Raw genomic sequence first — 16,173 nt, forward strand, 5'->3', positions numbered from 1 at the left:
GTGCTGTCTCACTCGTAGTGGTGGCTCCAGGTACTGTACATGTTGGTGCTGTCTCACTCGTAGTGGTGGCTCCAGGTACTGTATATGTTGGTGCTGTCTCACAGGTAGTGGTGGCTCCAGGTACTGTATATGTTGGTGCTGTCTCACTCGTAGTGGTGGCTCCAGGTACTGTATATGTTGGTGCTGTCTCACTCGTAGTGGTGGCTCCAGGTACTGTATATGTTGGTGCTGTCTCACTCGTAGTGGTGGCTCCAGGTACTGTATATGTTGGTGCTGTCTCACTCGTAGTGGTGGCTCCAGGTACTGTATATGTTGGTGCTGTCTCACTCGTAGTGGTGGCTCCAGGTATTGTATATGTTGGTGCTGTCTCACTCGTAGTGGTGGCTCCAGGTACTGTATATGTTGGTGCTGTCTCACTCGTAGTGGCGGCTCCAGGTACTGATGAAGGTGAGTAGTCCAGGTCCCAATCTCAGCTGTAGCAACTCCTCCCCTTCCTCTGACAGTACTGCTAGCAGGCTTCTCTCCTCCACTCACAGCCCCCCTAGCCTCAGACTCATCACGATGCTCAACTCATCTGAAAACCTGACACATACACACATCTCACACATCAGGCTCACTGCATCATCAAGCAGAAACACGCTTGACAGTCTTGTCTATGCAATCGTGACTGGCGCAAATTAGCAAGCCAAATAAGGCTATTTTGCATTCCAAGTGGAGTGAAATTGAATTTAGGTTATGTTTCAGACAGGGTAAGGGGTATACTGTTCCTTTTAACACACTATGACGAGTGGGTCCATCCAGACCAGTTTTACAAGCCAATGCTAAGTTTACCACAACGCTGGCAAATTAATTCAGCTTTAGTGCCTGACATGTCAACATTCAACTTCAGGTTCACCACCAAAGCATAATCTCAACCTTGAGAGCAAGACACTTCATCGAAAGGGAAGTTCCTCATCTACCCAATAAATTAAGGCATTTCATCAATGCTTTCAAACTCAACATTATTTTATTTTCTCTTTTCTCGTTACATTAGCTTGCTGGTTATCCTTTCCACAAGCTGTTTATCTATATGACTTACTGAGAGCCAAATGCTCTGTGTGTGGGGAGGAACAATGTGGCGTATTGTCCGATTTCCTAGGCCAAGCAGCCCCTGTCATCCTCTGCTGTAGAGACATTGTAGTGGTCTGGGGAAAGCATGTCCAAGAGGTCCAACAGATCCACTTCTAGAAAAGGGAACAAAACATGCATCTCAGAGACAGGGTATGAATTGATAGCCGTGGCAATACCCAACTTTGATTGAAATGAACGTTAGGAATTCATCAGCCAGTACCGTATTCATCATCACCTCAATCAATGGAATTGAAACAAACTGATCAGGGCAGGACTTTAATGTAAATAAGAGTTCATGAGTTAGTTTAAAAATAAGCTGGATGTGATCATGTTCTCCCACATCTGTTTGGCCAGCCACTGTGAGGGCAAGGTGAGATACTAGCCGCTGATAATTGGAACAGGTTGATGTGTCTACCTAGAGAAGAGAGAACTTGGCTGCCCTCTGTGAGATCAAAGCCTGGAGCCTCACCTGCTGCCAGTATGGAATGGCTGGGTGGAATCTCCCCAAGCATGAGAGCAAACCCCATCTTTGATATGGACCAACTCTCTGCCTATTTTAAGGGGCTCTATGACAGCACAGTGTGGCGAAAGCCAGAACCATAAAGATATATAGATATATGGCTCTGGTGAAGTTGGCATGGTTATAGAAATGAAGAAGGAACACATTACACAAAACAACACCTTCCTGCTAAACACATGTATGTTTGTTACAGTTATTTTGTAATTAATTATTACAATTCTGGGATTACCACAGTATCAAAAATAATCAGTATCTTCAATATCAATTACAGTAAATACACCAAACATGCAAACATACATACAATATATTGCTGCCATGACCAGATCCCTTTTATCCTGGGATGCCTTACTCACCTTTAGCCAGGGCTGGTGTTTGGCCTCCCCTGCATCTCCCATACTCCTCTGGTCCTGTTGGACAGGGCACAGCCCGTGTGAGGAACCATCCTGAGAAGCTCCCTCTCCCAGAGCCCCAAACAGACCTAGTCCTGTCCAGAGAAGCAGCAAGGTCTCAGCCATGCCAACCCCTCCAGGTGCCCTTCCAGTGCCCATCATATCCCAGGGGGGACTAGTCAGGAGGATCTGAGGACACGATCACGATGACTCACTGTATCAGCGTTGCCATGACTGTCTTCTCCTCTCACAAATACTGTAGAGATCGTCGCCACTGTCTGTCGACCGCACCACTGAACCACTCTCACCTGAGCTCTGTGGGTACACACACGCCCATATCAAACCACATATGGTTTATCTTTAGCATACCGAGACAAAGCCAAGCAGCCAAGCGAGAAGAGACACAGCTCTCCACATTATCATAAATATATCTGCTACATCTTAAGCAGTGAGCTGTGTGATTTATACATTATGTAGGTTTAATAAAACATTTAATCATCAAAGATGAGACCAAAACACCTGCTCCAAAATGAATCTCTTCTCCTTATTTCGCTGGAGTCAAAATTCTGTGATAATCCTTCAGCGTTTTCGCTGTGTATAAAAATTAAGCCATAAATCGATTTTCAAAAGACGATTTGTTACCACAGCTTAGTTGACATTTAATTTAAGCGGATCGTTCTATTGTATACACTGTGGCGTACAGCAGGTCAGCCACCAGGGGAAGACTCGTCGAGGCCTGGTGACAGACGGTGTATACATCACGAGGCGATGACTCCATCTGCTGGACGTGCCAGGTCTCGACGGGTTCTCCGGCCAGGACTAATTGGAGTTGATGGGGAGTTGGGGAGTAATCTCATGGGCTGATTGCTCACCAGCTGTGCAAGGCCCATAAAGCTGCCAGAAGGGCAGCACACAGGGAGAGTGGGGGAAGAAAGGACTCCCGTATAGTTGGGGCCGGTTACAGAGGTAACAGGAGTGAGTGCAGTTTTGATCCCGACAGGATACAGCAAGACCCGGAGCCCAGAAGACGGTATCCCGGAGAAGGTCTCATGGGGAGACCTATCCTTTTCTTTTTGATTTATTATTTAAATAAACACCCTTGAAACCGAGCTAATCCTACTCTGTGTCTGATCTGTGTAAACGTCTTGACCAAACCCCCTGGTCTGCCACAAGTGGTGGAGAATGCGGGCAGTCTGATAACGTGGTCAGATCAGGTTTGAAGTTTACACAGTATCAGCATGGACGAGTTGATAGCTCAGTTCGTCTCGGCCCAACAAGCACAACAGGCGGTTCAGGAACGAACGCTGGAGGAACAGTGACTACAAAACGTCCGCCTCGTTGAGGAAATCAACAAGCGTCTCCTGAATCACATCCCAACCAGTTTTGAATCAAGCTAAAGGAAGACGATGACATCGAAACATACCTCTGTATGTTTAAACGGACAGCGCTACGGGAAGGATGGCCAAGGCCGAAGTGGGCAAGTCTGCTGGCCCCGTTCATCTCTGGGAATGCACAAAAGGCTTATTGGGACCTGAACAGGCGGCTAACTACAATGGACTCAAACGGGAGATACTCAGCTGCTATGGGTACAGCCTGACCCATCGGGCTCAACGGTTCCACGACTGGAGGTTCGTACCCGACGCATCCCCCCAAGCCCAGATGAGCGACCTACTGCGCGTCACCAGGGCGTGGCTCCTAACCGATGTATCCACCCCCTCCATCACAGTACAAAAAAAATACAAATAAATAATAATAATAAAATGAAAAAATGCATGAAATGAAATGAAATGTATGCATTCACTACTGTAATTCGCTCTGGATAAGAGCATCTGCTAAATGACTAAAATGTAAATGTAAAAAAATAGACAAAGTGGTCCTGGATCGCTTCCTACGCGCACTACCCCACGACATGAAGAGGGCAGCGAGTCTATGCATGCCCCAGACTTGCCTGGAATTGCCCGGCTCAAGAGGAGTCGATGCCATCAGCAAGCCCCGGAGGTGAGGTGGGTCATGCAGTGAACTACGTCACCTCCTGTTGGGCACACCACAAATCAACTGCACCCATGGTCCCGGTGAAGGTTGACGGACATGACACGGAAGCTCTATTGGACTCTGAAAGTATGGTTACCCTCGTAACCACGAGCCTGCTGAACCAGGAGACTGATCGTGGTAGGGAGATGTCCATTTTCTGTGTTCACGGGGACACAAAGCAGTATCCAACCGTATGGGCCAACATCGTGACGCCACAAGGGAGCTGCCAGATGATGGTGGGTGCAGTACCAGAGTTGCCTGTACCTTTCCTAGTGGGATGAGATTGTCCGCTGTTCACGGCCCTGTGGGTGCACGAGCTGAGGAAGAAGGTACGAGCCGGCCGAAGACGAGAGCGAGGACGACCCATCGCCTGTGAGGCCTGGAAGCAAATGGTTGACCAACCTGTTTCTACGGGTCCAGAGTTGGAGGGGGTGCCGGAACCCGACTCCCACCGGGGAACCATGGGAGGAAGAGCCCAGCCTACCCCTCCTCGATTTCGAGGGGCCAGTCGAGACACCCGCGGGGGGCCAACTGAGGGGACAATTCGGGACGGCCCAGTGGGAGGATCCTAACTCGAAAGCCGCCGCAGCCCAAGTGATAGCGGTGGATGGACAGCTACTTCTGAGGGTGAGTGACTGGCGATACCCCAATTCCAGATCAAGAATAACCTTTTGTATCAGGTGTCGCACCAACAGGGGGAACTTTGAAAGGTATTGTTGCTGCCCCGACGTTATGTGGGAACCGTTCTTCAGCTGGCCCAGACCCACCTGTTGGGGGCGCACCTGGGAATGGAAAAGACCCGGGAACGGATCACCGCACGGTTCCACTGGCCTGGGATGAGGAGGGCCATGGAAGACTACTGTTGCAGCTGCCTGGAGTGTTAAATGACTGCCCCAAAGGCCCACTTCCGAAACCCACTGGTCCCCCTACCGATCATCGGGACATAGTGGGACCCCTGGTAAAAACAACACGAGGACACAGGTACATGCTGGTAATAGTAGACTATGCCACCCGGTATCCCAAGGCCATTCCCCTACGGGCGGCGGTATCCAAGGGAATCGCCCGGGAGTTGTTCCACCTTTTTAGCCGGGTGGGCTTCCCGAACGAGATCCTGACAGACCAAAGTACGGCGTTTATGTCCCGCCTAATGAAAGAGTTGTGTGCCCTCCTGCAGATCAAGCAGATCCGGACCTCCGTTTTTCACCCGCAGACAGATGGGCTCGTCGAGCGCTTCAATAAAACGCTCAAGCAAATGCTGCGGAAGGTCATCGAGCAGGACGGGAAGAACTGGTACCAGCTACTACCCCACCTAATGTTCTCAATCCGAGAAGTACCCCAGTCCTCCACAGGGTTTTCCCCTTTCGAACTCCTCTACGGTAGGAGGCCACGTGGCCTATTGGACCTCGCCAAGGAGGTGTGGGAAGCCCAACTGACCCCATTACACAGCGTGGTAGAGCATATGGAGACGATGAGGGAGCGGATGACAGCCATATGGCCAGTTGTGAGGGAACATATGGAGAAGGCCCAACGCGCCCAGGTCTACAATCGGGGAGCCCAGCCCCGAGAATTCCAGGTGGGAGACAGGGTGTTGGCCTTAATCCCCATGGCCGAAAGTAAGTTCCTGGCAACATGGCACGGGCCATACGAGGTGATCGAGAAGCTGGGACCTGTCAATTACTGCATACGGCAACCGGGAAGACGGAAACCTCAACAGATTTACCACGTGAACCTGTTGAAGAAGTGGCATGAGGGGACAGCCTTGGCCGTGTTATGGTTGGGACCCAGGACACCAACGGTACCAGTGGTTTTCCCGAGCAACGAGGACCTTGACCCGGCCCAGAAGCAAGAGCTCAGGGAGCTTGTCGATCGGAACACGGCGGTGTTCTCCGAGAAGCCGGGCCGCACGACCCTCATTGAACACCACATCCGTACCCGGCGCGGGGAAATGGTACAAAAGAGGCCATATCAGATTCCGGAGGCCCGAAGGAAGGCCGTGAAACAAGATGTGGAGGCTATGCTGAGGATGGGGGGTCATTGAAGAGTCTCACAGTGCATGGTGCAGCCCCAACGTGTTGGTGCCCAAACCGGACGGTAGCCTCCGCTTCTGTAATGATTTCCGGGGTGTGAACGACATAAGCTTATTCAACACCTACCCCATGACGAGGGTGGACGAGCTCATCGACCGATTGGGAAAGGCCCGGTACATCAGCACCCTCGACCTGACCAAAGGATATTGGCAGGTACCATTGGCAGCCTCCTCCCGGGAGAAGACGGCGTTCTCGACACCTGACGGTTTGTATCAGTACTGGGTGCTCCCATTCGGTCTCCATGGGGCCGCGCCCACCTTCCAGCGACTGATGAACCGAGTGCTTCGACCCCACCAGCAGTACGCAGTGGCATATCTGGATGATATCATCATCCACAGCCAAGGTTGGGAAGAGCACCTGACACGCCTCCAGGCGGTGCTGGACGCGCTCAGACAAGCCGGGTTGACCGCGAACCCCAAGAAGTGCAAACTAGGTTTCGAGGAGGTGGAGTACCTGGGGTATTTGATCGGACGGGGGAACGTCAAGCCCCAGGAGAGGAAGGTTCACACGATATGTGACTGGCCCGTTCCACGCACCAAGACACAGGTCAAGTCCTTCCTGGGACTGGTCGGATACTATAGACGGTTTATCCCCAACTTTGCGGCTATAGCTTCCCCCCTCACCGATCTAACCAGGGCCCGCCTCCCGAAAACAGTGAGATGGACGGACGAGACAGAAGCGGCGTTCAGTCGTCTGAAGGAAGCGCTGTGCTCCCATCCAATTCTCGTAACGCCCGATTTCCAGGTGTCGATGGTGGTCCAGACGGATGCATGTGATACGGGACTAGGGGCCGTTCTGTCCTAGAGACACGATGGGGAGGAGCACCCGTCATGTACATCAGCCGAAAGCTGATACCTAGAGAAAAAAAGTACCCTATTGTTGAGAAAGAGTGTCTAGCAGTGAAGTGGGCACTAGACACTCTCAAGTATTACCTGTTAGGTACCCACTTCACCCTGGTCACGGACCATGCTCCCCTGGTGTGGATGGCCAGGGGAAAGGACACAAACGATCGGGTCACCAGGTGGTACTTATCCCTTCAACGCTTCTCTTTTTCTGTTGTGCACAGGTCAGGGTCAAAGCATGGAAACACGGATGCCCTATCGAGACGGGAGACATATGTCGCACTGATGACAGTCCCCTCCCCGACAGAGCTAAGGGGGGGGGCGTACAGCAGGTCAGCCACCAGGGGGAGACTCATCGAGGCCTGGTGAAAGACGGTGTATACATCACGAGGCGATGGCTCCATCTGCTGGACGTGCCAGGTCTCGACGGGTTCTCCGGCCAGGACTAATTGGAGTTGATGGGGAATTGGGGAGTAATCTCATGGGCTGATTGCTCACCAGCTGTGCAAGGCCCATAAAGCTGCCAGAAGGGCAGCACACAGGGAGAGTGGGGGAAGAAAGGACTCCCGTATAGTTGGGGCCGGTTACAGAGGTAACAGGAGTGAGTGTAGTTTTGATCCCGACAGGATACAGCAAGACCCGGAGCCCAGAAGACGGTATCCCGGAGAGGGTCTCATGGGGAGACCTATCCTTTTCTTTTTGATTTATTATTTAAATAAACACCCTTGAAACCGAGCTAATCCTACTCTGTCCGTGTCTGATCTGTGTAAACGTCTTGACCAAACCCGCTGGTCTGCCACAACACAGATATGCAAATTGTTTTTGTCAAAGTCATAGACAGGCATCTAGACTGAAATATAGTATAAACAGTCCATTAAATTACACATGTATTTATTTATATATACTACATATATACCAGAACGCTTTTCTATACCAGAAATTCAGAAGCAACATAAAACTCATCATGTTTCACAGAGCAGTGGGCCCATATAGGCCAGCAGAACATTGGACCAAATACGTCCTGTTCACATTTCAGAAACATGTCAACAAAACAAATTACAACACGGCACATGATATAATATAAGCTCTCTTTTTGGCAACAATCACTGTTCAAAATGTAAACATGTAAACATCATTCTGTTGGGGTCTGATGAGAGAGAACGCCACTGAGTGCACATGGATCCGTCAACTGCTCTGAGTCGCCCTACTCACAGGCAGGCACATTTTATCACTATCACCATAACCATCATCACCATCACCATAACCATCATCATCACTATCACCATAACCATCATCATCACCATCATCATCATCATCACTATCACCATAACCATCATCACCATCATCATCACTATCATCATCACTATCACCATAACCATCATCATCACTATCACCATAACCATCATCACCATCATCATCACTATCATCATCACTATCACCATAACCATCATCATCACTATCACCATAACCATCATCATCATCATCACTATCACCATAACGATCATCATCACTATCACCATAACGATCATCACCATCACCATAACAATCATCATCACTATTACCATAACCATCATCATCACCATCATCATCATCATCATCACTATCATCATCACTATCACCATAACCATCATCATCACCGTCATCATCATCACCACTATCACCATAACACTCATCATCACCATCATCATCACTATCACCATAACGATCATCATCATCATCACTATCACCATAACCATCATCATCACCATCATCATCATCACTATCACCATAACGATCATCATCATCATCACTATCACCATAACCATCATCATCATCATCATCATCATCATCATCACTATCACCATCACCATCACGATCATGTTGCTACAACAAAGAGCTGTATCAGGGTAAACTCTCTTTTTATACAGCATTGTAAAACCTGTTGGCAAAAACTGACTCAGTCAGTGTTCAGAGTAACATGGGAGTTAACTTACAAATAAATCATAGTTAGGAATCATCCATAAACACATCCATATTGAAATAATTTGCATCAAAGGACAGATAGTATTCATTATGACATAAAAGGCAACACATCCTCAAGACACTTGATTCTATTTACAGGAAAATGGCTTTGTAGACTATATTTTTCAGTAGTATCCAGCACATGGACATGCTATGTCTGTTGTTTCCATATTGTTCTGTAGGAGAGGCCAGTTTTGCTGCTGTCCAGTGAGGGTCTGTAGTTCAGGGCTGGACCTCATCCAGGGCCTTACAGTGGACATCATGCGTAATCCAGTGAGGTGACAGTGACAGACAAAAGCAGGGAAGAGGGTCCTCTGTCCAGAGACACACTGAAGGGCACACAAGAACCCAACATATTTAGGCTGAAAATGACAACTAGAGCATTGACATGGAATGACGCTGGAACACCTGACTTTATAGTGATCAAAGCACCAGAGCTCTGGAAATGTACAGTATCTATCAGGTTAAGGTCTGGTCCTTGTCTCGTCTTGAAGTAGATCGTCATATCTACTGGAGAGAACATTACAACAAATGGAAAGGCCTTTCCTCTCACTGTGTTCAACAACCTTTTTTGTTCTCAGGTGAGAGCTCATGATCGGTGAGTTAACTGGTGCATACGGTCATTTCTGTTGTGACACCTTCTTCCCCATTGGCTGACTGACACGGAACCATTCAGTAGACGTCACTGCCTGAGAAATACCCCATTGATGTAGTGTGAGATGAGAGAAGAGAGTTGTTTTAAAGCAGTGTCTGTGACAACCAATGTCTGCTTCAGATCCATACAAACCTACCACTGTGTCATGATCCACAAAGATCTAATAACTGAGAACTTCCTTCTTATCTTACAGGAGGAAAAGAACACAATTTCAATACATTCCTGATACTTCAGTGCCACACTATTTTTCTGCTACACACTGTACTTAACACATACTTACTCTGTTTCATAGGTCTAAGAAGTGAGGAAACATTCTTTACATCTTGAGTTATTCAACTTTGTTATTAATCAAAATGCAACTGGTGAACGTTTGCACTGTACGCAAGCAGTCCCCATATCTTCCTTGTCTTGTTGATTTGACAAACATATTGCACTCCTACAAACACACACTCTTAGAAAAGAAGGTGCTACCTAGAACCTTTAAAGAAGCCTTTTTGGTTCCAGGTAGAATGCTTTTGGTTTCCATGTAGAACCCTTTCCACAGAGGGTTTTACATGGAACCCAAAAGGATTCTACCTGGAACTCAAAAGGGTTCCCCCTGGAACTAAAAAGGGTTCTCCTATTGAACTTTTATTTAACTAATCAAGTCAGTTAAGAACAAATTCTTATTTACAATGACAGCTTACCCCGGCCAAATCCTCCGCTAACCCGGGACGGCGCTGGGCCAATTGTGCGCCGCCCTATGGGCCTCCCGATCACAGCCGGTTGTGATACAGCCCGGGAACAAACCAAGATCAAACAAGGGTCTGTAGTGACGCCTCTAGCACTGAGATGCAATGCCTTAGGCTGCTGCGCCACTCGGGAGCCAGCTGAAGAACTCTTTTGGAACCCTTTTTTCTAAGAGTGCAGATACACACACGTACAGATGCACACTCAGTACACAACCTGACAGTGTGCTTCAAATTGAGGACCCCTGTCTTTCTGATACCCAGTTTTGCTGTCCATCTTCCTCCTCTTCTTCTCCAAGTCCCGGCCCTAACAGCGGTCATCCTCGTCGGTGTCACTCAAGAGCTCGCAGGCAACCACAGAGCTGGCCTGACCCAGGCGTTTATGGAAGTGTCCGTTGGGGACCTGCCAGTTGTGTCTGAGCTGGGGGGCAGAGCTGATGGTGTTGGCCCGGCCCAGACTGGTTGCAATGGCCGCCTCGAAGGTCAGAGTCTCATCCAGGCCTGAGGAGTCTGGGCTGTGTAACGCCTCGCGCAGGGTCAGGTACGGCTCCGAGATGTACCGGTGAGGTGAGGGGTGCAGGTGACTGACCCCTAACCCTGGGCCACCCACCCCTATTACCACCCCCACCCCCGCTCCTGACTCTGGGGCTAGCCTCTCCCCCTCCTCCCTCAACGAGGGCTCCTCCGTCTCTCTGGGCGCCTCCTGGGTCCGGGCTCTGCCCTCACTGGCAGCAGGGGGGGAGAGGTGGGCTCGGCACACCAGGGGGGAGTAGGAGATGTGAGGGCGTGGCCGCAAGGGCGTCTGGGGGAGCTGGCGCCGGCCGCGGGGTGTGCTGGACAGGTCTGGGCTGCCTGAAGTGTTGCCCTGGAGAGAGAAGAGACCTCACACATAAACCAAGCTTCAATGATAGAAGGGACAGTGTTTGATAGATAAAGCCAGGAACTGAATAATAATAGGCTCAGGACGGTTGAGAGAACACTCACCTGTCTGTGGAGGGCATGTGTGCATCCCTCACTGGGGGAACGGGACTGCTTGCGTTCCTGTGACGGGTCCTGGCTCCGCTCCTCAGAGTTGCAGCGGGACACGTCGGGAGACAGCAGGTGACGCCTCTCTTTGGAGCGCCCCCGCTCATGATCCACTGGTTCCCTGAGGTTGCACCTGATTCCTGAGAGGCAGGGGGAGAGAGGGGAGCTATGAAGAGGAACACAGTATAGTAAATACACAGCCATCAGGGGGTATCTGAAACTGATAACTTCCACTGTTCTTCAATGGTTCTACAGTATGAAAGGGGTCAGGATCAGTGAATGGACCCCAAGTAGAGGCATAGTGAAAACATTCCAGCTTTAACCAGAGTGAAGGAAAAGGAGCCATGTAAACTCAGTGGCTGACTGTTACTGTGTGTAGTATACCTCTGATGCTCCTCTGTCGTGGTCTGTTCAGACGGTCAGGACTGACCCTCTTCAGAGAGTACTCCTCCTGCCACAGGCCATTCATACACTGATCCCCAATAGTAGAGAAGGAGCGCTTCATCGATTTGCTGCCGTCTGTCCCCACCTACACACAAACAGATAAACACATACACACATACAGTAGACACACACACACATATAGATATACAGACATATACACACATATACATTTGGTTGAGAGAATGTGGGAGGGTAGAAAGTGTGTGGAGTTCTAATCTGAGTTCTGAGCAGAAGACTTTCTCTCATCCACAACACACATTCCATGTTTAGCACATGGTATTTATATTGTGCTTTTCAAGGAGCCAAAGCCACTTCCTATCCATATTACCATGGACTAAAAATACAACGTTTTGGGGAACCTGGCACACTGACATGTTTGCCACGCAAGGATTTACTAGAAACCATCAAAGTATGCCATCCACACTGTCAACAACCATTGAAGGTAGCAGCTGAAATCAGATGTGTATATACTGTTGCAACCTAGTTAACACCCAATCCTCCTCCACTTCATGGCTGATTGCCGTATGTATGTGGCTGCACTGCTCCAGTGTTCAGTCCCTCTGAAGCCCCCACAGAGGCTGTCTGCCTGGGTCCTGTTCTCTCTGAGGCCCCATGGGTAGAGGAGGGGAGGTGAGGGGCTGTACAGTAACAGGTACCTGTGTGTCTACAGCCAGCCGAGGCATAGAGGAGGCTCGGATAGAGACTGCCCGCCCGGGCACCCTGAGTGGGGCATCCTGCCTGTTAGTGGGGCAAAGGTTGCGGTTAAACTCTTTGCGCTCCGGAACCTATATAGTCAGAGAAAGAAGGAGGGGAGAGAAACACAGCAGAGTTCTAGTGTGTGAAAACAGAGTTGGCAGCAATGACGTCAGAGGACCAGCAGAGAGCTACTGTACCAACACGTCACAAGCAGATGTAGTATGCTGACTGAGATTTTGTACAGTATCGCTATCGAATAGCTGTACACCCTCTTTACTCAGATTAAAAGCACTGGCAGAGCACAACGGCAGCCAAAGCACTGTGTGTTGGCAGTGTAATGTATTCATTTTTCATTATTCATTATGAACCTGTGTGAGTGGTGACTGTCTGGAGTGCTCAGAAGTACTGTGGGTTGGAGTACCACTGTCAAAGAGGGGCTGACAACCAGGCGGGGCAGGGCAGATAGGAGGGGCTGAAGGGAGGAAGGGGGCGGTGTCTACATGCGCAACAAGGGCTTAAAGCTTAAGATGGAGCTTGAATAAGTGAAAGCCATGAAGCGGAGGCAAGAACCAGTCACAGGCATGCAGGCATAGGAAACCAAAATGCCCCACTCTTCACTGAAGAGCTGAGAAACCATAACCACGAAATATGAGCAGTATCCTCCAACGGAACTCTGTACAGCTGCTCAAAGAACAGAGAGATGGATGGGAGTGCCATATGGCATATAGCTCTGTTGATGACAAAGGTGCCAAATACCAACACAGCACAGTTAAACCACAAAACCATGAGAAGAGTGCTGACACCAAACCACCAGAGACAAGCCGCCGTCTCCGTCCCTGTTCCATTCACACACTTACAGTAAGTCACACGCTTTCATGTGGTCAAAGTCACACTCCCCACAGTGCCAAAACGCAAAATAAGCATAATACGCATGGTTCATCAAAGCCTATGACGGAGAAATTATGATACCATTCAAAGAAATGGGTGAGTAGTGATAAATGCCTTAAACAAGGGACACTGTGTGGAGTGAACAGCATGGTGAGACATTGCCATGGTGAAGTTGAGAATGACACAGAAGGGGCCAGACAGCTGTATCATCGACTGCAATCCAGCTCTGCTAGATAGAACTGGCTTGGACTGTGTAGAGTTAACTAAAGTAGGTGTGTGTTTGAATGGTTTTGAGTGTAAGGTAAGAGTGTGCATGACTCACAAATGAGTGACCAATCTGTTCTGGGTCTAATAGCTATGATGACAGTCTGATCAACAGCAATGCTTTTTAAAATGTTGTTTCAGACAAGAGTTTGATGATGAAGCAGAATATACTGGCACCATACATCAAATATTTCAACACAAATCACAAATCAACACCCTCCCACGACCACCCCCCACCCAACTCCACCCCACTAATCAACTAGCGTCAAAATACCGAATATTGATTGGGCCGGGCCTCTTGTTTAACTTGTTAATTTGTGGACAGAGACAGCTAATTGGCTGGACAGTGACACAGAGATGGATGGGGGAATGGATGAGTCAGAGTGAGTCCAGTCAGACGCTGCCTCTCCTGGGAGAGACAGCCTCAACCCCCACCCCTCTCCTCCCCATCTCTCTGGATCACAACCACAGCCTACCAGACCATAACGCAACCCTTCTCACTCCATCATATCTCACTGGAGGTTTACCCATCAAAAGTCTACTAATGCATTATGTTTGTAATAATAACACAATTATTGCCCCATTAAGTGTGTAACACAGTAATACATACATATAACATACAATGTGACATAATGTATTGTACTGCTTAGTTGAGGGAGCTTGCAAGTAAGCATTTCACTGCACCGTTTATACCTGCTGTAAACTGTGCACGTGATGAATAAACGTTGATTTGATTTTGATTTGATTATAGTGCGTTGAGTGAGTGTGTTCATGGGGGTGTTCCAGTACTTGAGACCCAGTCCTTACCAGTGTGTGGAGCTGGTGGTGGAGCTGGTGGTGGAGCAGGTGGTGGTGGTGATAGTTGTGGTAGTCCTCCTCTTTGTCCTCTAGGTCCTGGGACATGGGCTGCATGAACATCTCCTGAGGGGATATGGGACTCAAGGCCACAAATCCTCCTCTGGTCCTGATGGAACAGATAGGAAGACAGACAGACGCTCAGAGAGGCATGCCTATCTAGGATGAACACACACATATTAACTCCATCTACAGGCACGCACACACAGGATCAGGGACTTCAGGAGTAGGGCTGTGACGGTCATGACATTTTGTCAGACGGTTATTATCATGCAGCTGGTTATTGTGGCTCAGTTGGTAACGTGTGGCACTTGAAACGCCAAGGTTGTGGGTTCAATTCCCACGGGGGACCAGTATGAAAAAAAGGAGAATCAAATTATGAAAATGTATACACTCACTACTGTAAGTCTGCTAAATGACTAAAATGTCAATGTAAAAAGACTTGTTGGTCTCACTGTAATTGACCGTTAATTAACGTAAACATGTTTAGCATCTCCAGCCCTCCACGCATATGAGCGGCATACAAGCCGCTGATGAACACCTTTGGAACATCTACATTTAAAAATTCTAATAAATCAATTTAATATACACCATCACAATAAATCCATTATTTATTTTAGTCAGGTCTAAAGAAACGTTATGATACGAAGAAAATGTATTTCAGAATAACAGCATATGAGTAGGCCGACTATATGTTATCTGGCTATGCTCCATGCCATAAGCTGTAGGCTTGTTCATTTAGCAGACAAGATATGCTTAAGTCCTGTGCCATTATTTTATATTATATGATTTTATAGTAAGAAGAATATAATTGAACTAGCTGAATAAAATAGAAAGGATATTTTTACCATTCCGGAGCATAAAAATCATTTGAAACAGGTTCTCCTATACACTAGATTTAGAGTTATTTGGCAACTTTAGTTGTGAATGATACAAACCTTAGAATGTCTTAGAAATGAAAACATATATAGGCTGCATGATGCGGCAACAAGCAATATAATCTTGTCTTTGCTAATATGTAAAATGAGTTTGGATTTAGAATGGCCCATTATCAAATGGGCAGGAACAAGGACAGGATAAAAATACATGTTATCTGTATGCACTGGAATAGCGAATGGAGGCCTTGTGCTTTCCCGCTGGTCCGGTAGGCTACTTTGGTTTTATAGCGGAGCTATGCTTAATATGAGCAGCTGAGAAATACATATAAGAACACTTATTTCACTCCATGCATCACTGTTTGAGGAGCATGCGCTTGCTGTGTGACAGGTGATATTCTGCCCAAACTCTGTATGCAATGGGCTCTCCAACCCTGTTCCTGCAGCTAGGCAGTGCTTGATTTGGGATACCAAGTGAATGAAATCTGTTCGGGAACATCGATAGTAACATGTTTTCGCAAACAAAACATATTTCACTAAACTGTTGACAGCCCCTCTGCATGCTTGAGAAAGGAATAAAGGAGAGAGGAGGAGATGGAAATGCACGGTGGTGACAGATTCTGTAGCTAAAGGTAATGTGCCACCCAATTCATTTTACAAATACTTTAAAAAATCCCTATTACTAGGCTATTCACAATCAAATACAAATTCACTATAATTGTAGGCTACCTGTAAGCTACCCTGCCCTGGACAATGAACCAA

General features: G+C 48.1%; 1 protein-coding gene across 6 annotated transcripts in view; it reads right to left on the bottom strand.

Annotated features, from left to right (window-relative positions):
* Positions 1-8,679: 8,679 nt before the first annotated feature.
* Positions 8,680-16,173, bottom strand: part of cacna1ea (calcium channel, voltage-dependent, R type, alpha 1E subunit a) — a 124,011-nt gene continuing 116,517 nt past the window's right edge. For all 6 annotated transcript variants that reach the window (XM_014216685.2, XM_014216683.2, XM_014216684.2 and 3 more), the window contains 5 exons: positions 14,489-14,645; positions 12,490-12,618; positions 11,774-11,918; positions 11,348-11,529; positions 8,680-11,228 (listed from right to left, as the gene is read on the bottom strand). In XM_014216685.2, coding sequence (XP_014072160.2) covers positions 10,671-11,228; positions 11,348-11,529; positions 11,774-11,918; positions 12,490-12,618; positions 14,489-14,645 — 1,171 coding nt within the window. In that variant the 3' untranslated portion in view covers positions 8,680-10,670. The remainder of the gene's footprint in view (positions 11,229-11,347; positions 11,530-11,773; positions 11,919-12,489; positions 12,619-14,488; positions 14,646-16,173) is intronic.

This window comes from Salmo salar, chromosome ssa10 (genome assembly GCF_905237065.1).
Source record: "Salmo salar chromosome ssa10, Ssal_v3.1, whole genome shotgun sequence".
Lineage (NCBI taxonomy): Eukaryota > Metazoa > Chordata > Actinopteri > Salmoniformes > Salmonidae > Salmo > Salmo salar.